Genomic DNA, 27,165 nt, shown 5'->3' with positions numbered 1-27,165 from the left:
CTGGTGGATTTCCCATATGGAGAAGCCACACAGATTCTAGCTCTGGGGATGTGAATTGATTGCTTAGGTTAAATGAACCACTATCACAGTAATTTATTATTAAGAGAAATGGTGATGGCTTAGATTAAGAAGATTTGTCTGTCTCTTCTAATTAAGGTTAAGTTCTTAAGAAGCTTTAGTACCCTTTGAAGCTACAGAGACTAAAATTAGGACTCTAGTTCTGTTTAAAATGTCACTAGGTTGGTCCATAATCATACAGTGATTGCAGCAAGGGATCAGTCTTCCAGTGTTGTGATTCCTTGTTTGGAAGCTAGTGAGCCAAGACAAGACCCCATAAATTAAAGTTTGAGTAGTCTATTAATCAGCAACAAGTTGGTCCTGCAGAATTTCGTAATGCTCTTGCAGTGACCCCTTGAAGACTGCATAATGAACAGGAAGCTGGCAAAGAAACCAGCCGTAAGACACAGTAGTTTCTATTGCAGACAGACAGCAAATGGTAGCAGTAAGTGAGCTGTGTACAAAGGGTGAAGAAATGGTTAGGGGGGAGATCTGTTTTCAGGCTGTAAATGAACTAATTTTACAGTGGTGTTTATAATCCTATATGTGACAATAGCTTCCTAAGCTCTTGTGTCCTCACTTGGTGGTCAGACAGTCCATCAATCTAGACAATATCAAAACCTCAAAGCAATAGATGGATCACTTCCAACTTTTCTCATTATGCCCCTATTTACACAGCATACAATGAAACTATGGAGCTCACTGTTACAGTATAGTAACAGCAAAAGAGTAAATTAAATTCAAAAGATTTTAGTGAATTTTAAGCTTGGATTCAGTTTTCCTTACAGATGTGTAAATCTAATCAGCTCTGCCTAGATTAGTAAATTATAAAAATGTAAAATTGGTGAAATGGAAAAATCAGACCCATTTATGAAGAACAAAACCTTCTTTGACAATATTGAGTATGGTAACACATTTGGAAGAAAAGAAGCCTTAATACATCAAGTCACAAGTCAGTTTCTGGTTGGCTGGGATTAGGAAAATACTTTCCTGATAGGTAAGACATTAAATTATTATTCACTACAGAATGCCTTTCTTTAAATTATCTGATGCTGCATTGCACTGAGACGAAACAGGGAGTGTGTGCACCAACATTCTTCTTAAGTATACCAGATCTTATGAACCTGTCAGAAAGGATAGCATGCAGGGAGCCACAAAACTCCTATTCAGCAGCTCACTAAGGGAACAATCTTTTAATTTGGTTTAGTGAAAGAAAGCAAGTTTATATGTGTATTGATATGGATGAATTGCGAGTCCTGAGTCACAGGTATCTGACCAAGAAAATTTCTCATCAATGAATTCAGTAAAAGTCTACAAGCTTTTATTGATAAATCTGCTGCACAATGAGTGAAACTCAATTGCTCTGTTGGACTATGTTTACAAACCTTCCATGTTACAGTGCATCTCTTTTGCTTTGCAGTTCTTTTTCTCTTAGGTTAACTCTGTCATGTTTTTATAGTCAAGAACATTCAATTAAGCAGCAAAATCAATGCCCTACTATTCATATAACTACTCAGAAAGTCTGAGCAACGTGTATTCACAGAGGATCTCCCAAGTAAAATCTATTTGCCCCAAATATTCTTGTGATTAGTCCCAAATGAGGAATAAAAGGGCTCCAGAAGATTACAGGGAGTCACTTAGTTCAGATCCCTTTATTTACTCTTACTCAGATTAAGATGGGGATGAATGATACCTTTAGTGAACAAAGAAGGTGGTTCACAAAATATTGTGAGAGAAGGACACAGTTGTGACCAGTCTACTTTACTGTGTCCAGAATCTGGTTTCTGTTGCAGCAGGCATGAGCAGTTCCTGTGTGACACTGGCAGAGGTCCTGTGGGCAAAAGGAAGCCCTTTGGAGGAAGAAGAAATATGGGCACTCTTGTACCTGGCCACAGAGCAGCTTCTGGAGGATCTTCACAAAGGTGAGGTGAAAAGTATCTTCTTATGCTTTTTACTGTTGGAAATTCATTGAGTTCTTATAGCTTTGCGGGGTGGGGAGAGAGACAAAAAGCACTAATGGCAGTATTAGCATATTGATAATAAAAATGAGAAATCTTTCAGTGCTGTTGCCATTACAGACCACTCTGCATGCATGAGAGATCTTCACAGCATTTTTTTTTCAAATTACACATCAGATATTAATTCATCTAAGTACAACTATACACAGTGGAACAGAACAGAAGAGTCCTTCCTAAAGTCTGAGAAACATACACTCACACAAAGTGCAGTGCCAGCTAGAATCATGTCTTTCATGTTCCAGCAGAGGAGAACAGGCAAATCCACATGATTCCTCATTCAGCTGGTAAGATACTTTCATCCTTTATAATAATGACTTACCACAGTAGCTAGGCAAGTCTTCATGACAAATGCTTGCCAAGCAGGCCAGCTGTACAAGAAAGCACAGCTGAGCAACCTGTCACATTTTGAGAACTGTTTATGACAATGGATGTTCCTTCTGAGGGGGGAATGAATGAGATGTGTTCTTACCTCATGAGCATGTAGAACCAAAATGCAAAATACTTAAAACAAGTAATATGTAACTTCTGCTATAGTTGGAGGGGTGAACTTTCATTATCAGCTGGTTTTTAATGGACTGGAACACTATAGGAGGTTGGCTATACCATCAGTTCTCTATTAGGTAGTCTAACAAGAGGGAAGAACGTCACAGACAAGACAGGCACCAGGAATGTGCAAAGGAGTGCATCACAGAGATACCCAGCTGGATAGATTCAGCTGCTGTCCATCACACCTTACTAATTCTGTCCCAGATGCTAAGCTGACACTATGCGCTCCTGATTTCTTGTTAAAAAAAAAAAAAACAAAACCAAAAAAACAACCCAACCAAAAACCTAAAAAAACCAAACCAAAACACAAGAAGAAAACAAACAAACAGACTTTTTGGATATCTGTTGAATTCAGATAATCAGCCTATGTTCCCTATGCTGCATCAGATAAATTTAGGATATTGTGATCAGAAGATGAAGAGTAAACCAAGAGAAAGTAGCTATGTAGAACCAAGCTAGTCTACAGGTTAAGCACGACTGCTCAAACATGTCTTTGGAGAGCTCAAGTCCAGAAGTGATGCCAAGTTGGACTCCTGAAGCTGAATCCGGAGTGCTACAGTTTCTTGGAGGGCAGAGAAGGTAAACTGCCTCTGCATAGCATCATCCCAGTTGACTAAGGCATATCCCTGGCTCTACATCTCTTAATTACAGCTATACTACTTCTGGAATCAGGCTTTTCTCTGGGCTAGTACTGTCACATTTGTGCTGCACTGTGCTTGAGTCTTGCTAAACCTGTTGAGGGTCAACACTTGCTATAGCAGTATTTCCAGTGTGTTTGAGCACTAATTGGTTAGACAGGTATGCTCAGTCCTTGGCTGGACAACAGTACAGAATGCTGGGTAATCTCCATCAATGCTAAAGTACAAGCTGGCTGTTTCTAAAACAGACAAATTTCCCAGCACATGCTAGTTGCATTTGCACACAGTATTACAGCAAATGAGGAAGAAGCAAAATAGGTTAGCTGATGTTTGTAAGACCTTTAGTTTTCTAAAGAAGTAAATCACAGAATCCCAAGGGTTGGAAGGGACCTCGAAAGATCATCTAGTCCAACCCCCCTGCAAGAGCAGGGTAACCTAGAGTACATCACACAGGAACTTGTCCAGGCAGGCTTCGAATATCTCCAATGTAGGAGATTCCACAACCCCCCTGGGCAACCTGTTCCGGTGCTCTGTCACTCTTACAGTAAAGAAGTTCTTCCTGATGTTAACATGGAACCTCCTATGCTCCAGTTTACACCTATTGCCCCTTGTCTTACCAGTGAATATCACTGAAAAAAGCCTAGCTCCATCATAAATGCCGCAATTGTTGCAAATACCAGCAGTCTGTAAGTCTTGAATCTCTGAGTCCTCTGGCTATACAAACCTATACAAACCTCCTAGGTTTGTATATATATGTGTTCCCAGATTAACATTTTATACATATTTACCATCCATTTTCCTGGTACAGAGGGCCCTGTCCCACATTACCCAAACAAGGCAAGCAGGGAAGGTGTGGGGCTGACGGCTGAGAATCCAGACCAACACACAAGTTTGTGATGACAAGGCAGGCCTGAGCTCAAATGGGGAAGCTGAGTCAGGATCAGGTCTTCTGTGGGCAACCAGAGTCAGTTGGCCCAGTGATCACCAGGCAAGTCCACAGTGACAAGGCAAGCCTGAGGTTCTTTTGGGAAGTTATTCAATGTGTCAGGATCAAAGAGGTCCACAGTCAGACAAGGCATAACTGTGGCTAAGCTGGACACAGGCACACCTTCACCATACATCAGGCAGGGACTCAAGGTCCTAGGCTGCGCTTAACTGAGGCTGGGACTATGGGCAGAGGATGGGGTTAGTTCCCAAGTGAGGCTGGTCAGGGCCTTTAAGGCCTATTAGTGTCCTCAGGATCTTGTCAAGTTTAGGAGTCTGCATTTATCATTTGAAAGCACATTTGTTTGAAATATTCCCTCTTTTAAGAGATCTGACATGCAGACAGAAAGACTGAATGTGAATAATGCTAAAATATCACAGCAGTTCTACTAGACTGCTAGAGTCTAGTCTTAGTTTTAGTTTGCTTAGCTTTCATATCTGCATTCTGGTAAAAAAAAAAAATCCCAAACTTTAAGTTAGTTGGAAATTATGTTTCCACTCTACAAAAAGTTTCATAGGTTAAAGCACTGGGACTTGGGAAGTTGCCTTGGCTTCTGTTGACTGATGTGGTGTAGTCATCAAAGCTGGACTCTGCATCAGTTTCTTCATCTGTACAATAGGAATGAAGATACTGAATCCTGACACTGACTTTCTGGCAAAGTAACTTGGCTTTGCTAGACACAATACACTGAAAAAGAGGTTACTAAAATGCAGAACTGACTGACCATAAGGAGCACACAGAACAAAAATATATCAGCACAGAGATTTGTACTGTGGTTATGCAGCTTAATGGAAGCTAACTTAAGGTCTTTGCAAATGCCAGTTCAAAGTGCCCATGCTTAATTGGAAGGAGTGTTCTATTCCTCAGATACTCTCTTGTGCTTTGCATAAAAAGATCTATCAAAAATATCAGTATCTCTAGAATCTGCACATAGGATGTATTTGTGCCTGTCCTTAGGCTTCAGAAATCCATTGATATCAATATGTTTGTATGTGTGAAATGATGTGAGAGAGAAATCAAGTCTTTAACCATCACTGAATTCCACCTGATGAAATGAGCCAGGCATAAATGAGCATGATTCCACTGACTTCTGGGTACATCTCCATGAAACTTCATTGATAGGTTTGGCTATGCGGGTGAGACACCAGCAATATAATTTTATGAGCACAGGAAATTTAACACTAAAAACTCCATTATTTTCTTCAACATTTTTCAGACCTTGCCATCTGTGTGATTTGTCCATGGTCAGTACTACTGTCTGCTGAAGGAAATCTGTCCTTCCAAAACAATGCATCTCAGACAGAAGCTGTACCTTTCAGTGCACCAGAATTGCTCCAAAGACAATGTAAAAACCAGCACGTTGGACTAGCAAAGGTAAGGTATATTAGAAAATAAATCTTGATATTACCTTATGAAGACAAGCTTGTGGGTTTTAATGCAGTATACCAGGTATCTATTTTCAAATTCCATTTCCGATAACACTAATTAGGCTACAGTAAGAAAGATTTAGGTGTGTCTTGCAGCTTGCCATTAGATACCATGCATGTCATCATCAAAAGAAATATTTAACATCAGTCCTCAAGATCTATGCAAATGTATTATATGGAAAAGCCCACAGAAAGGAAAAATATTTCTATGAATATGATGCTTGACCAGATATGGTAATTGTAATTACAATCAGGGAGTGGAAGCACTCCCAGGAAGTCAGAAATATGTTCAGCTTTGTTAACAATTTACTTTTCTTCTTGCTGCCAAGTAAGTCTCTCTTTCAAGACAGTAAGATACAACACTCAGGACGTATAAGTTTTACAAACCACTAGGACTGCATAACTGCATACTTCCCTCAGGCAGAACACAGTAGTCTCAGACTCCCATGTACCTGATCACTTAGACACTATGCAGAAACATGAAGCTTTGGAATATATGGACATGAGTGCTGGTCAGCTCCACAGGTAGAAGAGAGCTTTAATGACTAACGAGATTGCTTCAAAACTAGAAAGGGAGTTAATGTTTCTTTTCCTACTCATGGCATCATTGGATAAAGGGAAGTCTGGCTCAACCCCTCAAGCTGAACAATACTCACTGCATGCTACCTACTCTGTAAGTCAAGTCACTATTGTACTTTCATATGCTTCCTCTAGCTTTTTTTTTTTTTTTAACATTTCTCTGGCTTCTGCCGTTGGTGACCAAAGACACAAAAGGTGGTCTCTCTAGTACAACGCTTTTCTGTATTTAATGTTGACTTAATAAAGGGTTTCCTTTTCTGTTTTAACAGATGTTGGTGTATTCCTTAGGAATGACCCTCTATTGGTCAGCAGACTACCAGGTTCCTCCAAACCAGGCCAGTAACACTTTTTTGTTTTAGAATAGAACCATAGAATGGTTTGGGTTGGAAAGGACCTTAAGATCATGCAGTTCCAATCCTCCTGCCGTGGGCAGGGACACCACACACTAAACTATGTCACCTGTGTCATCCAACCTGGCCTTGAATGCTGCCAGGGCTGGAGCATTAAGAAATTCGTTGGGCAACCTGTTCCAGTGCCTCACCACCATCACAGTAAAGAACTTCTTCCTCATATCTATATATCTTATGTCTTCCTTATATCTAACCTGAACTTCCCTGTTGAAGTTTGAACTTTTATTCTGTTTTATATTAGTTGGTTCAAAGATTGAGAGGCATAATCTGAAATCTCAGAGGGAGGGTCTTTATGTTTTGGACCATTAGAAAAAAATGGAAATTCTATGTCAAGGTCCAGATTTCACCAAAAATACTACTTAATCCAAGTCAGAAATTTAGTTGATCCTCATCTTTACTTTTCTTTTTTCTCTCTCTCTTTTCTTCAAAAAACAGAATTGTTCCAAATAAGATTAATTGTGCCTTGCTGTTAAGAGTGAAGATTATTTATTCCAAGGCTGTAATAAGGAGCAGACTCTCCAGTGAAGTGGTTGAGTCACTATCCCATGAGATATTTAAAAGATGTATAGATGTGACACTTAGGGACATAGTTTAGTGGTGCATTTGCAGTATAAGGGCTACAGCTGGACTTGATGGTTTAGAGGTCTTTTCCAATCTAAATCATTCTATGATACTATGACGCTATGATTCTAAAATAGGAAGGGCTAAAAGAAAAACATCATGTCCACATGATTGTGATGCTGTGCACATTTATGTGCTTTTTCAAAGAATGAGATGCTAAGTAAACTGAATAACTCTCCTTATTTCTGTGCAAATTCTACCAGCATCTCTGCTAGTTGAAATTTTGCATTTCTTCTTTTCCCCAGCATTCTTTCAAAGAATTGTAGCACACATTTTGCTTCATTTATCTATCCATGCCTTTGATGGCATGGTTTTTATTTGGAAATCACAAATTTTTAGTAGATCTAACCTCCCTTTCATGGGTATACATGGTCTAAGAGAAAAAGCTCTATAAGCTAAATGACTCTAAAATTTAAGTATCTGGTCTCTATGGTAACAGTTTTGGCTTGTATAACTCCTCACCTTTTTAAAGCTAATGCTGTCACATATCTTACTTGCATGAATCTTTTAAGATTTACAGTCTAATTAGCAAAGCTGTGGAGAAACTTAGCTTTTGTCTGTTATCAGGAAGCTCCTATATGGCCTGATGACTTCCCTTGTCAATGCCAGTTCCCTCTGGATCCCATTAGTGGCTCCATTTAGTGCTGTTATGCTGTCTGTCTGGAATTTTCCCAAAATCTAAAGGAATTAGAATCATAGAACCATAGAATAGTTAGGATTGGAAAGGACCTCAAGATCACCTTGTTCCAACCCCCCTGCCATGGCCAGGGACACCTCACACTAAACAAATTCACTGCCCATTTCTCACCCAGAGTAAAAGGCTTACAGAAATCCCTTGTTGCAGTTTACAGAGGATTTCAAACCACTGGGAGATGTCATTTAACAGTACCTGTATTTTGACTCAGTCCCTCCAGCTGAGTGACCAACTACACATGCTCTTGTTGACACTATGTGAAGATCTGCCACACAAAAGACTTTCTCCCGAGTCAATTCTGGAAGCATGTGAGGCACATCAGAAAGAAGCTGCTTTCTTACCAGCCAATGTCTATATAAAGAATATGGTCCAGTTTGCTGTGGGAAATGTCAGTGAGGTAGGTACTACTGTCATATGTAATCTTTTCTTTGGTGAGAGGGGAGAGCAGCATCATGGTGAGGAATTGCCTGAAATTAATGATTGTATGAATTCAAGAAGTTAGGTTTGGTTTCAGACTTCTAAGCAGGAAATTGTGTGGCCATGTGTACAAGCAAATGAAGCAATGAAGCCATCTCTCACACCACTCTTACACTCCTGGGAAATGACAGGGAAAATCCAGTCTGTACCTTCATTTCTTTGGTTAATATTGAAGCAATCATAACCTTTGCAGAGCCTTCATATTGGCCAATTGTCTTTACACAAGAGAAAAGATTTCTTCATTGCCCCTCTGGTTTCAGACTTTGAGAAATTTGAAGAAATCACATTTACATCATATTGAGAATTCAGTTCATCATTCTTGAGTGGAACTGAACAGCTGCTGTTCAATCAAGCCTGACCATGTGAAGTCTTTAATAAGTGAGCACCTGAGTCTTTTTCAAGATTTGAAATATCAACTAAGATTTTTTTTTGACAAGCTGAATGAAACTGGAAGAAAATACACTGCAGGGTTGTGGGGGGTTTTCCCTGTTTTCAGCCAGTATTTGTTAATATTCTGAGATGAACTTGCACTCCTTATTACTCTATTTCCCAGTGTAAGAGAGAGTGTCCCCTCTTAAACACAGCTTGCATGAGAGCAAAAAGCCATCAAAACTCAATCCTGCTTTGTGTTAATATGAGAAGATGAAGTTGTTTATACCAACTCAACCAGCAGCCTCTGACTAGCAGAGGGCAAGGATCACTTCAATATGAGAGTCTGAAGTCCACATATCGTATGACATTGACTTGCAGTACTACTGTCTTCTAGGCAGAGCGGGTAGTCAACGAAGAGTGCACAGCCTCTCAGCTTAACAGAAGTCATGTGATAAGGAAAAGGCTGCATGAGAAAATATCAGACAGCTCACCACTGTACTCCCAGATGAATTTTCACCAAGGTAAAAAAAGACTTACAATCTGAACTGTGTAATAAGGATACAGCCAGCCTTTTCTGAGTCTTTCCCAGGCTAGGCGACTTGTTTAATTTCATGCTGTGGTGATTACAAGTAGTGTTGGATAGGATATTTATTGCTTTACATATAAATGACTTCATAATGGAAAGACTCTGGGGCAAGTCAGCAAGGTTTCTGTTCCTTATTTCCACAAAGGACAGTAGTCTGAGGGCTGTGAAGCAATGATAACGAATCAGCTTGCACAGATTCAACTCTTAAAGCACTTTGCATAAAACCTGTGTGTATAAAAAAGCCTGATTTCAAATCTGCTTTTTATATGGAGTATGCTTTTATATTTGCATACTCTAGTGTATTTCTGAAGGTAAAGAGTGGGATTCTGTGAAGTTATCCTGTTGCCATTAAAGAATATATATTCATCCTTCCCGATTGATTACTCAAGCAAAGATTTGTGGATTCTTTTTTATTTTAGTTTTGGTTTTGTATTCAGAGATGTTTTATAAATTCACATATGGATTGCTGGAGTGATTTCAAGACACAAGGCCAGATCCTGTTCACTATATAAATAAACCAGCATATACTAATTTCACATTTCATTTGACTAAACTCAAGATTTTATTATCCCACAGACTAATTCTCTAGCTGTAACTAAATGTGAGCTTCAGGTTCAGATAGTTAATTTTTTTCTAGTCTCCATATTGTACTGTTCACTTCAACAAAAGTCTCTAATTCTGGGGAAAAGGGATGGTTGGACAAAGCTATACAAGCATTTTTTTGGATATGCGCAATATTAAGCATATGAAAAATCCATTTCCTATTCAGCAAATTAGATGTATGTTCCATTAGCTGCAGCTAGAATTAAACACATGTTTAAATACCTGCAAAACATGGGGATTGGAACTATATTATCTTAAGGTACTTTCCAACCCTAACTATTCTATGATTCTATGATCTATTAGGTATTACTGGTCATAAGAAAATGACATTCTTTTGAAAACATACAGATAAACCACCCTTCAAAGCACATTGGCTCACTTATTCAGAAACTGAGTTTATAGATTCACACTTGCATAAGCTGGTAAAAACTCTGCTACTGCCAAAAGGGGTGGTCCCATCTTCAACCCCCTGTTAGTTTCAAATTCCTGCCATTTCGCTTCTACTGTTTCTCATGATTATGTATCTGGGGTGATCTCCGTGTTTTCTAGGGATTCAGGTCATGTGGCTTACACTGAAGGACTTCAATGAATCAGGATGTTGATTACACTGACAATGTGTGAGCTGCACTTCTCAAGGCAGCATTCAATTTCTTTCTTTGTATTTAATTAAAAATTATAACCTTCAGAAGTTCTGGAAAAGGACAAGGGACAACACAACCGAAGTAAAGTTAAGGTGGAACAAAAACATGTACTTCCTAATGATGTAGAATGACTCCTTAATGGAATTTCTTCAGCCAGCACTGCTAGTGGTTTATCTCTGGGTACTCTGCATCCCGCACGCAAAGAGAATACTTTATAGCTGAAGGTTTTGGGTCTCAGATTGTAAGAAAGGAGAACTTTGCAAGTTATCTGCACTTTGCAACCTTTCCACATAACATGTAGAATAGAATTAATATGTTAGATTTGTTTTATTCAGAATATTTTAGGAGAACTATAAGAACTATTTTGGGTCAGAATAAGATGATGAAAGTTGTAGAATGAAGTTATCAAGCTTTCCTTGATCTTTAAGGAGCTGAAGTCAAGCCAAATGTTATTTACATTATCATGCAGATACAATGATTTATAATTAAAGTATGTGATTCACCATATTTCTTTTCTGTTTCCAGACAAAGGGTCCAGATTAATGAATTACAGTCAATCAACAGAAGATTACAGACAATTCTCTGTGGACTACAGTGACTCTAATAGTATTTCTGAAAGTACATCTTTGATACTGTCTAACCGAGGACACAGGAGAGGTAAGATTTTCCTGAAATATTATGTTTATGAATTACATATTCATCTCTTTTGTCCCCTGAAATGTAAGAATATCCATGTAAGAGCAAAAATTTCCTGTTGCCAAATGCCATCAGCATCGCCTAACAAACCAAGGTTACATGCCAGCTCCCCATCTCAGAAACATGCACATTTCTGTTCTCTATTCCACAGTTACACACCTTCCCTCCTGTTTTCAGACTTTTTTTTTTCCATCCTGCCTGGGGCACTTCTCCTGAGCTTCCAGTCCCAGGAAGCTGTACTTTGGAGTTTACATCCTCGCTCTATGAGCCTCCATAGATAGGCTCCATAGGTACTAGGTCCTCCTGTGGCATGGATTTAAATGTGTTCTGCAAGCATGTGTGGGTTTTATCCCAGAAATTTCCTCCCTATAATTTTAATATCCACTTTTTCAGTTATGATGCAACAAGGTATGCACACCTACTGGTTAGTTCATTGATGCCATAAATGACAGAAAGCTGCTGAATAGTCCTTGCTTTTTCTCACGGGGAAACATTAATTTGGGTTTATGATATCCATCTGCTGATCGTTATGAGATTTGTAGGAACATATTACTCACACTCTTCCAAATGTGAAAAGTTTAAAATTTACTAGGCAAAAATTAAAGGCATAGAGCATGAACTCAACACACAAATTTCCCTAGGAAAGACAGCAAAAAGCCCTGGGTGCCCATTTCATTATCACAAGTCTGCCAAGAGATGATTTGCAGAGAGAAAACAAATACTTCCTGGGAAACAAAGCAAAAACCCAAGCAAAACACAAAACACAGGATGTAACAGCCTCTCAGCCCCAAGCCTTTAGCCCCAAGAATGAGGAAGGTAAGGCTACTCATACAACTGCTGTTGGTACTCCTTAAAAGCAATTTTCTGAAGCTCCAGAATTGCTTTCAATATCAGCAGCAATAAAACCCTGAAATTGCAGCTGCTCCCTATGTGACTCATACGTGTCAGTCACAGACCTAGTGGCACACAGTGAAGGTAAGCCCAGGAGCCTTTTTTGTAAGTCCTTTTTTAAAAAGTAAGGACAGAAATTTGACAAAGGCCCATTCTAGTGAATTGGTGCATGTCTCAGTCTTCACTGATACACTGGTAGCTGTACTCAGGATTTTATATGAAAAAAACAAATTACGTGAGAAAACAACGTGGGAACTTGTTGCTGCAAAGATTCTTTCATGAGATAATGTATTAGAAAAGTGCATTCTTCTCTGAAAAAAAGATATTACCACCTAGTAGAGCACCATTATCAAGAGAGATCAACATTATTGTATTAATCATCTACAGGATCAGTGTCTTTGAGGGCCACATGTTATTTAACATCAGGAATGTTTTGGATTTGTGATCAAAGCATAACAGTCCGGTCACTGAAACTAGTCACCTTGTCTCAGTGCCATGACAACTGAGACAGAAAAATTAAAGGGAATTTCATGTGCTTGTCAAAATACATTTACACAATTATGTGAAACCTATAGTGTGAGCAGAGAACTTTGCAAAGTTTTCTTGTTAAAAAGCACATGAACACAGGACTGAATCTTAACTTTGATAACTAGTCCTGCGTATTTGGCTTATCTCAAATCTCCCATTTTGACACTACCATTTGTGGCTTGAAAACCATTTTATGCATATTTTAGCAATGTGTAAATTTTCTAGTTTTTAAAATTGCAATTGGTGGTTGGTATACTAAAATTCAATGTCACATTTTCATGTTGGAATTCAGAGTGAGGTCTCAGGGTGTAGTTAATGGATATTTTATCTGGAGAAAAAGCTTACCTGTATGAGTGCTTTCACATAGCTCATCTTATCACCACTGCTTATGTAATAGTTTGATATGCAGTTCTTCAAATAAGATCAATGACATAGTCCAAGTGAAGAAAAATTTAACCTTCCCACCCTTCCCTACAGGATTTAAAACACCTCTGCTGCTATAAGAGATGTTCACAGAACTTGTATAACCTTTTCTGGTTCTATCTCTAAATTTCAACTTTTATATGTTTGGACAGAGCAATGCCTATCCTTTGTGTAGCAGCAGAGATGACTGAAGGTTAAAAATCATACAAAACTTATTTGCTAATAACTCAGAAGCCATCCTGTATTTCTGCCAGATTTTTATGCTGTAAAACCATTCACAATATATTAAATGTAGCAAATAACTGTTGGAATATTTCTGAACAGTTTTGATTTCATATCCTACTCTGATTAAGCCAGAGAAATTTCATGGCTTCCCCCACCCCTCCTTCCCAATTTTATGCCTGGATATAGAAGAACAAAGAATCCTAAGGGTAATTTCTGAACAGCAAAAGCTCTCCATACATATGGAAATAACAGCCATTGTACCTACACAGCTGTTTTCCAAATTACGTTCACATGAAGAGTTATGAAGAGGAAGTAACAATAACTAGAGAACTGGGAATACTGCTGGTGTAGTATTCGCTTAACCTTATCAAATAGCCATTTGTCATGCCCCAGTGAGGACACGAGAGGAGGCAGCCAGTCTAAATTTCTTTCTTGTTGTTGTCCCAAGGTCTGATGCCAAGTGCTGGTTCAATTGCTTCAATTGTGAAATTTCCTTTGTTCATTTCAGGACGAGTTCCACAGACACACAGGTCATGGGACCCCACCCTTAGTGGGTCAAGGACACAAAGTAGCTACAAGCTCTTCATAAACAGGTAATCAGAACTCATGCTCCTGAAAGATGGATGCTGTCTTATTGCCAAGTGAAACAGCAACTAATGAGGCAATGTCATGATCAGAAAATGTCTGATTGCCATCTGAACTCGTTTTTACGAGTTTACACAGAATTAAAGTGCACCTAGGCTCAGTTTGGCTACACGTGAAACAGTCCGAATGCTCTAGTGAAATGGAGCTTGGGCCCTGATCAGTCCATGCAAAACAAGCACACTTGAGTTTTCAACCATTACTCTTTATCAGTGTGTGCTGCCAGCTGTTACTGGCCTCCCAAAACAGCTGCTGCTAACTTGTCTCTGGCATAATTAGACAGGTAAGAAGCAATAGCGCACTGTGCCTGAAACAACTGCAAAGCAGCTCCACAGAGTGTGGAAAGGAAAAACATGTTGAGAGGATGTGAACAGGCATTGCTTTAACTGGCAAGGTGTTCTGCAGAGTCCATATTTGTCTACATTCAGATTTTGGGCCTGGTCTTGACTTGCTGTCACGTTAGCAGAGGCCTAATGTATTCTGGAGTGCTTATGACAGACCATGTATATGATCCATCATTTTCAGTGGTTTATTTACATTTCCATCTAAGTTCTTAAATTGATTTGCCTCACTTTTGTGAGCCATATCCAGGCTTGCACCACCACTTTACTGAAGAGTTTCAAGTAACCTAGGGACACAACCAGTAAAGAACTTGGCTCTGTTATAAGGATTAGCCTCGTTTCAGTCACAGCCTATACAGCAGCCCTGTAGACATAGGCAAGGAAAGTTGAAAATTGTACAGCTGATACTAACTCATTTTCAAAAGCCAGGGAAACACCACTGCTGCCAAACAAGAGTTTTCTAAACAGGGTGTTAGCATAGTGAAGCTATAATCATGGCTTTTTCCAAATGAAGAAGAGATGTAAGTACTGTTAGCCTGTAGGCACCACAAAGACCAGAATCCCACAGTTAAGCACCATGTAATCCCTACAGACATCCCATTTAAATTGAGTTCTTGACCCAGTTAAACAGGTGTTTCTTCTTTTAACCATGGCATGAGTAATTCAGGCCCACAGGAAATGCTCTATTTAGATCAACTCCCAATTAAATGTACCCCAGGTAAATAGTTGAACTTCCTGATAAATCAGCCACAATAATCTGTGTGATGTGAGATACCCGAGTACACCACTAAACCTGCAATAAAGAACTACAAGCAGGATGCATGATAGTGCTAGTTTTTGTGAAGAATGAAGTCTCTGTCTACCTGTCTAACTACACACAAAACCATACATATGTGTATAGACAGACATCTATAAATGCATTACACACCCAGGAATGCTATCAGTAACAGAAAATTTATTTACTGAGTATTTTGGAGTAAATTCAATGCTTCTGACTACCAATCTGGGTATCATCCCCATATCCTTGATCTAAAATAATGTTGCCAAGAAAATGTTCCCCTCCTTTGCTGAAAGATAAACTCTTTTCTCCAAATTTCCAGCAAGCTGTTTACCATAGAATTTCAGGGACTGTAAATCTCACTTTTGGTTGTAGGCATTTGCAAGGCCCTACTGTAAGTACCACGACAACAGTGGAGATTAATTAGTTTGGAAACCACTAATTTCCTATACAGAATGACAACCAACACAAAACTTAGTGATGGGTTTACTATCTATAAAGCTTACTAATATCATAATTCTATAAGCCATCCAACTGATGTAGTTTACATCTCATAAAGTTAAGCTTGAAGTACACACAGGACTCTGGCCTATATATAAAGAAGGCACAAATGTCAAGTCTTGTATCTCCCACCTTGCAGGACTAATAACAGGAAGTGTTTTCCACAGGAAAACAAAATCTTCTTAATAGAGCATCTTGGGTTTTGAGCTAAGAGTATTTTCATACCCACAAAAGTCACTTCAGGTGATTTTCTAGGCATATTTCTTAGTTAAATATTGACCTGTAAGAGATTGTGTAGGTAGAAACAAAAGTATCTAGACAACTTTATAACAGAGGAATTTAAACTAGGATAGGATAGGATAGGATAGGATAGGATAGGATAGGATAGGATAGGATAGGATAGGATAGGATAGGATAGGATAGGTTTGTTCAGTTCAGTTGGAAGAGAGCTGCAACAATCATTGAGTTCAACTTGCTGACTATCTCAGTGCTGACCAAAAGCTAAAGCATGTTATTAAGGGCAATGTCTTAATGCCTCTTAAACAATCGACGAGCTTGGGGCAGTGATTACCCCTCTGGGAAGACTGTTACAGTGTTTGGCCAATCTCTCAGTAGAGAAATGCTTTAAAATATCAGGTCTGAACCTTCCCTAACTTAGCTTTGAACCATTCCCACATGTCCTGTCACTGGATACCAGGGAGAAGAGATCAAGATCAGCAACTACTTCAGTAACTTTACTAAAAACATTTTGAAAACTCTATGAATAGTTCCCTGAAGCAACTCTACAACATACAAAAAAAAGGATAAAACTTTGGAATAACAAAAAATGTGTGACCTTGGCATTTGTTTAAAATGTAATTAACAAAAACCTACCTCAACAAAATCTTTCCTCCTATACTACATAATCAGTCTTTCCTCATTGATAAGAGTATATGTTATACTTTAAGTTTATTCTAAGCACACATGTTTCTTCTCACGTGGAAAACACCATTACTGTATGTGTTAGAAGTATAGTGTAAAGACAGGTTTCTGATCTGAGATTTCACACATCTTTGTCTTAATTACATAGAAAATTCCCTCAGTTCCCTTAGACATAAATTTATTCTAATGAATTAGTATTAAGATAATTTAGTTTCCATTCCTGGAAAACTCTGAATAATGCAATAACTAATGTTATGATTTTGGGAAGCTTTTTTTCTCCAGAAAATAAGAAATTGGGAATTTACTTCATCTTGCAGAATTCACAGAAAGACAAGGGGCTAAATTCTTTGCCTGTTGGCTTCATCAGAATCAGTTGATTTATTTTTGTGTTTTTTTTTCTGTAATGAAGCATTTAACAACTTGTAACTGACAATGCCCTGGATTTCATATTATTCTTGCATTCAATGCATCTTAAGCTCTTTGTTCTCAAGTCTGTGTTGTTTTGATTGCATGCTATATATATTGCTCACTATGATATTTCTTTTGAAGATCGGTCAGCGCTGTAGAAGAAATCCCTACTGAAATTCAGAAGAACAGCAGACAGAACCTGATAAGTTTAGGTTCCACCTTCTCTGTGTCTACAAAGGACTACACAGCAGCTGCTACATCACAGAAATGTTTGTTCCACAGGAAGGAAAAGGTGAATAATGAAAAACTTATAAGCTGATTAAAAATGTAAATATCACTAAAGAGAAACTTCTTATCCAGTTGTTGTTTGCCAGTGACCTGCACGAGTTGTATCATTAGATGAGTATTCTAAATTGACAAACTCCAAATTAACTATGATCCAGTCCTGGTAACTCAAAACTGAAGGCAGTGAAAGTCTTGTCTGTAAAGACTAAGCAAAAGCTTATAATCAAACTCTCTCTGACCTACATGTGTGATTTCTGCAAGCATCAAGCACCATATGGTCTGTTTTCATTAACCACTTTGACAGGAGCTTCAGTACAGCAAAAAAAATTACAGAGACACTGAACCCAAACACCTGCTGGTCTACAGTGCTCAAAGATCTTAAATTGCTTCTATAGTATATGCCTGGACAGAAAGCATAGGCTAGCAGAGTGTGCCAAACCAATAGTTCACCTAAGGGTCTATTCCTCGTTGCTAATTTGTTGTAGGACTCTGCTAAATGGGAAGGATAATGTTGTTTTTGGCAGTTTGGTCACAAGAACCTATAAATAATTGAATCAGAAAACTCCACAATGCTGCTACCATGGAGCTTTCTGGACAGCTTTCAGGCTGGTGAGTCCTTTAACCTGTTCCCAATTCACCAGCTTCAGACTGACCGGTGGCAGAACTTTGATCAAGAGTTTCAGTTAGATACATTGGGAAATTATCTTTTTATAAATAAATTTAGTTTTAAACTTTGTGAATATGATTTTTGCTGGGATAATAATAGAGTTCCTCAGGCATCCAGTAACTGTTGCAACAAAGTGCTAGACCCTCGTTATATGTGATACAAAATTGCATTGTCATGGTAGATGATACTAGTACTATGAAACTAACCACATATTTTCTCAAACAAAAATAAGAAAAAAGGATATCTAAATGGTCAAGGTACTAAGTCATGGAGAATGGTTGGAAGGATCCACATCTTGTCACTTGGAGACATTCATTTTTTTCTGTCTGCTTGAAGGATATAAATGCATAGATGAATATGAAAAAAAAAAACAATAAGCAAAATTCCTTGAGATGGATGCTCACTAAGAAAAAGCTCACTAAGTGCTGTTAAAGTCTGTGGAAGTTAAAGAAAGAATACAGTGTATGCTAATATATCAGTCAACCTTTATTACAAGGAAGAAAGTAGCTCTGTGTTCCAGTCTGGTTCCCTATGGAAGCTAGGCTTATGAAAATCACATTAGCATGTATGTTTCTATGTACATGTCTGTGACTGCCCTTATAGCAACTTGGGAATCAAATGACAAAATGTCTCAAAAGAAATTAATTTTCTGTGGGTGTCATGAAAATAGGTGCCTTGCAAAGCAAATGGATCTTGGTTAAGTGCCTTTACAGGAGAAATTGCTTCAGCATGACCTTACACCTAATTAGACCCCAGAGAGCCCATACAAGAGAGACCCCAAACAGAGAAGCTTTCAGTCAGCATTTCTGTCTGAACTGACTGAAGTCAATTAGCTACAATATACAGACAAACAGAAATGGGTTTCATTGCTACTGGTATTTGGGATCTTCATTATATTAAGGAAACATTTATTAAATTTCTAAACTGCCTCCTCACAGTTTTCAGGTCCAGAATTTGTTATTTTGTCTAGTGAACCACCGGTGACCTTACAGCTGCCTGGATCAATTGTTGTAAGTATGAACATTAAGAATTTAGAACTAACCTGGTGATCCTTTAGTTGGGGCTTTTTGTAAGTTGAGTCCCACCTCTGTATTCTTGTGCTCCTCCCAAACCAAGTGAGGGTTCCTGCAGAGGTACTGAAACTTGAAAGGAGGTCATTTAGTTTTCAGTGCTATGTAATTTTTTCTGTTGTGAAAATAGCTTAATTTATCCTTCTCAGCAAGGATGCTTACTTTAACACAAGACTTTTTGAGATTAAGATTATACATTTTATATTAAGATTATACATTGTATAGATGCAATATGACATCTAGTGCCAAAGTATGGGACTTCTTCAATTTTCAGGCAGATCCTCTACCTTTAATTAAGATAAGGGAAAAGGCTGACAGCATACAGCAGTGAAAATTATGGTGACTGTAGAATCTGAGTATGCTTGGCTGTTTTGTTGGGATTCCCTGGGTTTAAAAAAATTAGAAATGTTTGGGATATTAACCTGTGAGAAGGGAAGCAGGGAACAGTATTGTGTTGTGACCAACTCCATCAGGTTATGTAGAGACAGGAAACTAGGGGGCCTCAGCAATAAAATGCTGTGGAACTTGCATTGCTTGTACTTGACACTCATTCTTCATTTTCTTTACATGTTGTTAGACTAAAAAAGGGAAATCCTATTTGTCCCAAAGGGATCTCAATGTGGTTCTACTCAATGGGCAGTGCCTTGAGGTGCAATGTGACATCAAGTCCAAGGCAAGAGATGTTTTCAACACTGTGGTGGCATATGCAAACTTGGTGGAACATTTCTACTTTGGCTTGGCTTACCTGAAAGGTAATGAAACATAGCTAACTAGAGTAACAGTTCTCCCCCTCAGTGCTTTTGTAGTCACTTTATTAATGAATTGCAACAAGCTCCTTTAAGGTCCTCAGATGAAAGTAGATCCAAAGCTTAGGCAAAAGTCAGGTACATTGGTTTAAATTGTACTGCAGAGGTGTAAAGGATGTCTACCCTAAGGACTCTGCATCAGCATGACCATACTATTATCCGATACTCTCATGCAGCAAAGGCTGTGTCCCAGCCTTGCACTGCAATAATATTGAGCCACATAGCTCCCTTAGAAATTCCAGGAAGCACTGTAATGAGGAAGGCTGACTGTTCCTAGATACAAATTTGAATACAGGCTCAGCTATTTCATCTACAAGACACACGTCTCCCTAGCCCATTTCTGATAGTAAGCATAGCTGAGGCACTAGGAAGAAGCATACCTTGTGTGTAGGGCATGAAGATTACAGTGGTGAGCAGAATACAAGCCCCATTGATTTTTTGAGTAATAGACACTTCACAAATCCAGCATCAAACAATTGTAATCCTAAATTACACACTGTTATCCTAATTTCTCCATCAAAGAAGCAGTAATTGAGCCATAATGCAGAGAAATATAACTCAACTAACATCCATGATCTCTTTTATTTTTTATTGGTAGTGATGCACTGAACAAAGCAGAACTCTGAGAAACTGAAGTATCTCCAGATTTATCACAGAACCCAAAATCTCATTTCAGGTAAAGAATTCTTCTTTTTGGATGAGGAGACCAAACTCTACAAAGTGGCCCCAGATGGCTGGAATGACCAACCCAAGAAGAAAACATCCATTATTAATTTCACTCTCTTTCTAAGGATAAAATTCTTTGTCAATCACTTTAATATTATCCAGTAAGTGTATGGTTCTGCTGATGGCAGGAAAAACAGAAGCATTTAAGGTGACTGTTCAAGGCTTCCCCTGTGTTCCTAAACCTTCTTTATGTTCCAGGCATGGCTTGACAAGGCATCAGTTTTATCTTCAGCTTCGTAAAGATATTTTGGAGGAGCGATTGTATTGCAATGATGAGACTGCTCTGAAACTTGGTGCTTTGGCTTTACAGGCAGAGCTTGGCAATTATGCTCCTGAGGTGCGGATAAGTAATACAATATTTCTCAGAGGTCTCTCTCAATAACTTTTGTTTGTCACCTAGAGTTTAAAGAAGAAATGTAAAAAGCACATAATTTCAGCTAAGCCCTTTAGTAATCACATTTCAGATTTCATTTTAAAAGTCACAAAATTTTCCTGATTAAAGAGCAATAAGAAGCCAGATGAACTTGGTAGGCCATATGGCAGAATGATGAAAGACTCTTGGTCCTTCATAATTAATAATATAGACCAGAAATTCCAAAAATCTGTAGAAAAAAAATCAACACAGGCACAGCTTGGATGTGTAGAGGGGTTTAAAGACATTAGAAAACATGGGAGAAAAAATAAACACTCCAGAATTTGTAGCTATTTTGTGTGTTGGCTCAGATCCACAACCTGCAAAGACAGATTACTGATGCTGTATCTGAACTAGTTATCCAAGTTGTAAAGTATACAGAAAATATCCATTCATGGTCTTTGCCATATCTTCAATTATACAAATCAGTGTAGCTCTATTTATTGAACTCTGAGTGGTCTGATCCATCTGGCTGGATCCACCCCTGCACTGGGTCTCCCCTTGTAGTTTGTATTGAGGCAGCTGTAGCTGTCAACTCCACATGCACAACTGCAGGCATGCACAATACATACAGTAGTGTGTACTTTAAGCACCTGTCTGAGCACAAGTACAAGAGGAACGTTTGGTTGTCACGATACTACCTGCTGTTCCCCATCTTCTCTTAGGAAATGGCAACAGGGTGACTTCAGCACATGGGTCACCCTGAAAATGGAAATGCACCAAGTAAGAAAAGTCAAGAAAGAACAAAAAGCTCCTCTCTCTGTTGTTTGGTGAGGGTTTACTTATTTATTTATTTTTTCCTCCCAAAGATGCATGGGAAAAGCTATTTCCGTGTTGAAGACTACATTCCAGCAAGCCGAATAGAGAAAATGACTCTGGCACATGTACAGAGGGAGCTTGCTAAATTACATCGTATGAATCGTTCTCTATTTGAGGATGAAGCTGAACTAGAATTTTTAAAGGTAACTTGCCATACCCCAAGCACTTGTATATTTAGAAATAGAAAGCCCCTCTCTCTTTACACTGCCTATTATTTCTTTCTTGTCTGATACAGTATATTTTAGGTATAGTGAACAAATTTGAACAGCCAACAAAAATCTGTGAATTTCATTCTGCTGCAGATACTGCTACTCTAAATAACTTCCATGACATTTTCATTGTAGGTTCCCTTTCATTGATAGTTTATAAAGGATTAATATACATTTCAGTGTATTTTCAACATCCCAAGAGTTGATGCGAATTTTCAGCATGTTACCAACATGTCTGGGCTCCAGATAATTCTAAGTACACCTACTGAATGTATTAGGGATGATTATAAGCATGGGAATAAGCACTTTCTTGATTTCTGAAACTACAGCAGCTATTCAGCTACTTTCTAAACATGTAGTGATTATTTGTTTAAAAATATCTGTGAACTCTAGAAGGGAGGAAGAAGTTCTCTGAAGTATTTTCTCACATGACTTTCTCTAGGGCTCTACACTGTCATGATGATTTTTTTCTTTCCTGATTTCTCATTCTTCCCCAAACTTCCCTGCTTTTTATCAAATGAAAAATATCAGGGATTTGATAATGAATAAGTATTAGTAGCCATTTTGATGCAGTGCCACATTTTTATTTATAGCATAATTTTAGCTCACTTGCTGTTTAATTATGTTAGTTCCTCATCCAACGCTGTCAGTGGAATTGAAGAAATAGATTGAAGCTTAGCCTTAATGACAGTCCCATCGTGCGTGGCAAATCCAATGAAGAAAAGCAGCTTCGTTAGTATCTGTTTCAATGAATAAGTTTGTAGAAGAAGCTAACACATCATACAAAGTGAAAAAGATAGCCCCCATGGCAAGAACATGCATATTTCAAATATAAAAAGGATTAAAAATTAAAACCCAGATTCAGCTAATAGATGCCCTAGTTTTCAGGACCTAAACATTTGTGCTCTAGATGCTTTCTGAAAAACTTACTTTCTTTTATTTTTGGTCTCTGAAAATCCCTTTTCATTACTGAAAAGTAATTTGGGGATTCTACATTAGCTTCTCCCCCTGACAAAAAAAAAGCTGTAGAATACACTTTTACTGATCTGCAGATCACAAAAGAGAACAGAAAACCCTCCTCATATTCCATAGTTTTGTAAAGGGTCTGAGTCATATTTTAACATTTTGTTATCAAGTGCAGGAGGTACAGAGGCAACAACCCAGGACCTCTGGGTGAGTTCCTCAGAGTACCCTCTGCACAGATAGATGGCAGGGACACAAGCTGGCTCTTCAGTCACTTGAAGCATGTTCCTACTTGATGTTTTACCTAGCAATGGGCACTGTGCAAGAAAGAAGTGATACCTAAGGTCTGTTGCTATAAAGTCTGGCACCAAAAGGAATTCTGGGACAGTGAAATTCCCTCAGAAGTCACCACTATATCTGGGTGAGATAATTTAAGGGGCAAATTAGCAAACCCTATAATTTAAGACTTTGGTAACAGAAATCTATAATGTCTGATTTTAAAAGGTGATGGCCATGAAGGAATGGACTTATGTACCTATATGGACATATGTGTGAGATAGTTGCAGGCAGGGAGTTGTAGTGTCACTGTCCAGGTGGACATCACTATTGTTGAAAGGAAACTACACAAGCCCATAAAAATGTCAGAGTAGCCATTGCACCAAAATATTAGCAGTTTTACTAAGACCATCATATTTGCTGTACTTCATGGTTTCTGGAATTGCACAGGAAAACAAAGACACAGGAAAGAAAATGAAATGAAACAAGGTTTAACAGTAGTCAAGCAGCACTAATCCTGCATGGATTTCTATTCAGAAACGCACACAGGTACCAAGGAGCAGTAATGCTGAATATCCCAGTGGCAATATAATGTTTAGATCATTGTGGAGGAAGGTATATAATCTTTCTTCCTCTTCAAATTAGGAACATGGGAAAGTGTTGCTTCAATTTTACGCATGGAAAATGAATTCATGTAATGGTCCTATGACATACCAAAGTAAAGGGATGATTCTGTGAGGCAGCAGATATGAAAAATTGGTAAGGGTTCTCAAAGGTTTCTTGACAGAGTGAAAGAATATTGAGTAAAGAGACTCAAAACCATTTCCTTTCCCAGCTACTCTGCTCTTGTGAGACCTCACTTGGAGTATTGTGTGTAGTTCTGGTGCCCTCACATAAAAAGGACATGGAACTGTTGGAACAAGTCCAGAGGAGGGCCATGAGGATGATCAGGGGACTGGAGCACCTCCCATATGAAGAGAGGCTGAGAAAGTTGGGTCTGTTCAGCCTGGAGAAAAGAAGGCTGTGTGGAGACCTCATAACAGCCTTCCAGTATCTGAAGGGGACCTATAGGAATGCTGGGGAGGGACTCTTCATTAGGGACATTAGTGACAGGACAAGGGGTAATGGGTTAAAACTTAAACAGGGGAGATTTAGATTGGATATAAGGAAGAAATTCTTTACTGTTAGGGTGGTGAGGCACTGGAATGGGTTTCCCAGGGAGTTAGTGAATGCTCCATCCCTGGCAGTGTTCAAGGGCAGGCTGGACGAAGCCTTGGGTGACATGGTTTAGTGTGAGGTGTCCCTGCCCATGGCAGGGGGGTTGGAACTAGATGATCTTGAGGTCCTTTCCAACCCTAACTATTCTATGATTCTACTTACCTTTTATTCCCATGCCTCTTTTTGAGCAACACTTGGTAAATGCGCTTTTTCTCTACAAGGTGACTCAGCAACTTCCTGAATATGGAGTCTTATTCTACCGTGTGTCCCAAGAGAAGAAAGGAGCAGCAGGGGACATCATCCTGGGAATCTGTGCCAAAGGCATCATTGTTTATGAGGTTAAAAATCAAACAAGAATTGCCAGTTTAAGATTCCAGTGGCGTGAAACAGAGAGAATTTCAGCTCATGTGAGTTGGAATCAAGTGATTCTCTTCTCCACCCTACCACATTACTCCCTTTCTGCCTGTCACTTTGATAAATATTGCATTCAGAGCCAAAATTAGACTCATTCTGTACAAGCAAGTCCTTTTTGAAAACAGTCTAAAATCGAGGCTGGATGTGGATGCAGTTACCAAGATATCCAGCTCTTAGTGAGGTTTAGATTTGGAAGTTTTCTTGCCAAGGCTGGAGTCAATTTACTATGAAACTGAATAATCTGGTGTTGACTATTACAGACACTATTTCAAATCTCTCTATGGCATATTCCCTATTCATTCCCATCTTCCCCTCTCTCTTTGCCAGCCCATTCCCTCCCCCACCCCACTCCTTTTGTTTTCCTACCCACAGCAGATCATGGGATCACATCTCTGTCTTTCCAGATCTCATTATTTCCGTCCTCATCTCTTGGTATACTGATGCCTGTAACAAACTGGTACTGGTGACAAGATTGTGACCCCTTCTAAATTGTATTTTGCCATCAGATGTATATCAATCTACAATCATACAGCATAGGTGTCAACCAGCATCACATGGCCTTTTTGCCCCTTGAAGGTATTTTTGGTTTTACATTAAATTGGTTTAATCATTTTAACATCTGTAAGATCAAATTTTGCCAGTTCTATCAAACTGCTCTCAATGTAGTCAATGTCCAAAGGCTCCTGAATTTTGACATAGAGTAGAAGACAGCCACCTCAGTAACAACTGCTGAATTTATTATGGGTATTTACTGTACTCAAAGGCATGAAACCAGGTATAAATACAGCTGGACAAACCAACAAGATTATGTAAAATGAACTTTCAGTGCCTCACTGTAATGACTGATATATGAAGCAAGCTGTGCTTTTTATCCTTTTAGAGAAAAAAGTTCATGATTGAAAGCAGCTTCAGTGGCAAGAAACACACTTTCATTACTGATACAGCAAAGACATGTAAATATCTACTGGACCTCTGCTCTGCCCAGCACAAATTCAATGCACAGATGAATTCTCGGCAACTTCGGCAAACATCATCAGGTGAGGTGTAAATGCACTTTTCATTATTTAGGATATATGACAAAGTTAGCTATTAGAAAAAGTACATTCCATGAAGCTGAGAATCAGAACATGCCACATCAGTTTCACTCTGCTTCAGTTTCACATTTGCAGAATAGAAAATAATGTCTCCTACTCACTAGAAGTTAGAGGTGTATAAGTCTAATTTAGTCTCTGGATGAGAGTGGCCATGTGCAGGGGTTGTAGGGGGGTTCTCTGATGATAAAAACTATGTAGCTAAACCCAGATTAAAAAAAAACCCACAAGCATGATTATACTTCCCTTCAGGAAATCTTCTGAGAAATCTGAAGAAACGTATCAATCTTACTCCAACTGAGTAATGTTGCTCAAAATGAATAAATACAGTAGTGCCCAGATGTGCTGGAGCTGAACTTAGTTAACTAGCCATCTTTGCATAAGACAGGAGTTCAGCTGTATGGTTCAGTCCCAGGTCAAAACCACTAAATCCAAGGCACATCCATTATACTTACTCAACTATGTAGCTGCTAGGTTTTGCCGTGTCTGTGGAAGATATGACTAATACCTCCTTAGGCTTCAGATTTTCTAGTTTCTAAGATAAAGTTATGCTCAACGAGGGCAGTTACATAGCACTTCTTGTGAGGATCATTATAGGGAAACTGAGGCATATAAGAAAAAATAACCTAAGCTGATAACTGTCATCACTCTTGGATTCAGTGGAGCAACATGAGTTTTCACTAGCTCATCCACTATTTTGAACAGAATCATTATAATTTACAACCACTAAGTATTTGACCCAGTGAGTCATAGCAGGAGAGTCAAGTGTTAGCCTTATCTGCTGGGATATTCCTTTCTCTAGTAAAACTGTAAAAGTGTAGGCAAAAAAATTGTATCATGGAATATAACAGGATGATTGATATATGGCTTCTTTCCCACTAAAATTATTTCATGAAAGTGAAATTCCACCTGTACATATTTGTTACCATGGCAAAGGCACTAGGATGACATTTAGGTTCAAAGCATCTTTTGTTGCTTGTGCTCCTGTAGCTTCAAATATAACTTAGTGGGACTGTGATCTGTAGCATACAAATGAGTACTAACAGTGAATCATAAAGTTTCCTGTGTCACATTTGCTTGTGGTAACATATCTTAATAAAAATTACTACATTCCATACATGAGAGCTGAGAAAATTATAACCCAAGTCTTGATTTTAAGCCCCCTCCAACCACTGAAAAAAGCCAGACATACACATGCCAT

At 38.6% G+C, this 27,165-nt stretch overlaps 1 protein-coding gene across 1 annotated transcript in view; it reads left to right on the top strand.

The window, feature by feature from the left end:
* The first annotated feature begins 906 nt into the window (after positions 1-906).
* Positions 907-27,165, top strand: part of FRMPD2 (FERM and PDZ domain containing 2) — a 39,253-nt gene continuing 12,994 nt past the window's right edge. Inside the window, exons 1-16 of the mRNA XM_034061343.1 lie at positions 907-1,009; positions 1,851-1,979; positions 5,461-5,618; positions 6,520-6,585; positions 8,187-8,372; positions 9,219-9,345; positions 11,180-11,311; positions 13,926-14,010; positions 17,150-17,300; positions 18,899-18,970; positions 19,608-19,782; positions 20,513-20,663; positions 20,761-20,899; positions 21,784-21,936; positions 24,681-24,866; positions 25,754-25,910. Of these exons, the coding sequence (XP_033917234.1) occupies positions 907-1,009; positions 1,851-1,979; positions 5,461-5,618; positions 6,520-6,585; positions 8,187-8,372; positions 9,219-9,345; positions 11,180-11,311; positions 13,926-14,010; positions 17,150-17,300; positions 18,899-18,970; positions 19,608-19,782; positions 20,513-20,663; positions 20,761-20,899; positions 21,784-21,936; positions 24,681-24,866; positions 25,754-25,910 (2,170 nt within the window). The remainder of the gene's footprint in view (positions 1,010-1,850; positions 1,980-5,460; positions 5,619-6,519; positions 6,586-8,186; positions 8,373-9,218; positions 9,346-11,179; positions 11,312-13,925; positions 14,011-17,149; positions 17,301-18,898; positions 18,971-19,607; positions 19,783-20,512; positions 20,664-20,760; positions 20,900-21,783; positions 21,937-24,680; positions 24,867-25,753; positions 25,911-27,165) is intronic.

Source organism: Melopsittacus undulatus, chromosome 4 (genome assembly GCF_012275295.1).
Source record: "Melopsittacus undulatus isolate bMelUnd1 chromosome 4, bMelUnd1.mat.Z, whole genome shotgun sequence".
In the NCBI taxonomy this organism is placed as follows: Eukaryota; Metazoa; Chordata; class Aves; order Psittaciformes; family Psittaculidae; genus Melopsittacus; species Melopsittacus undulatus.
This window is presented reverse-complemented; position numbering and strand designations above follow the sequence as displayed.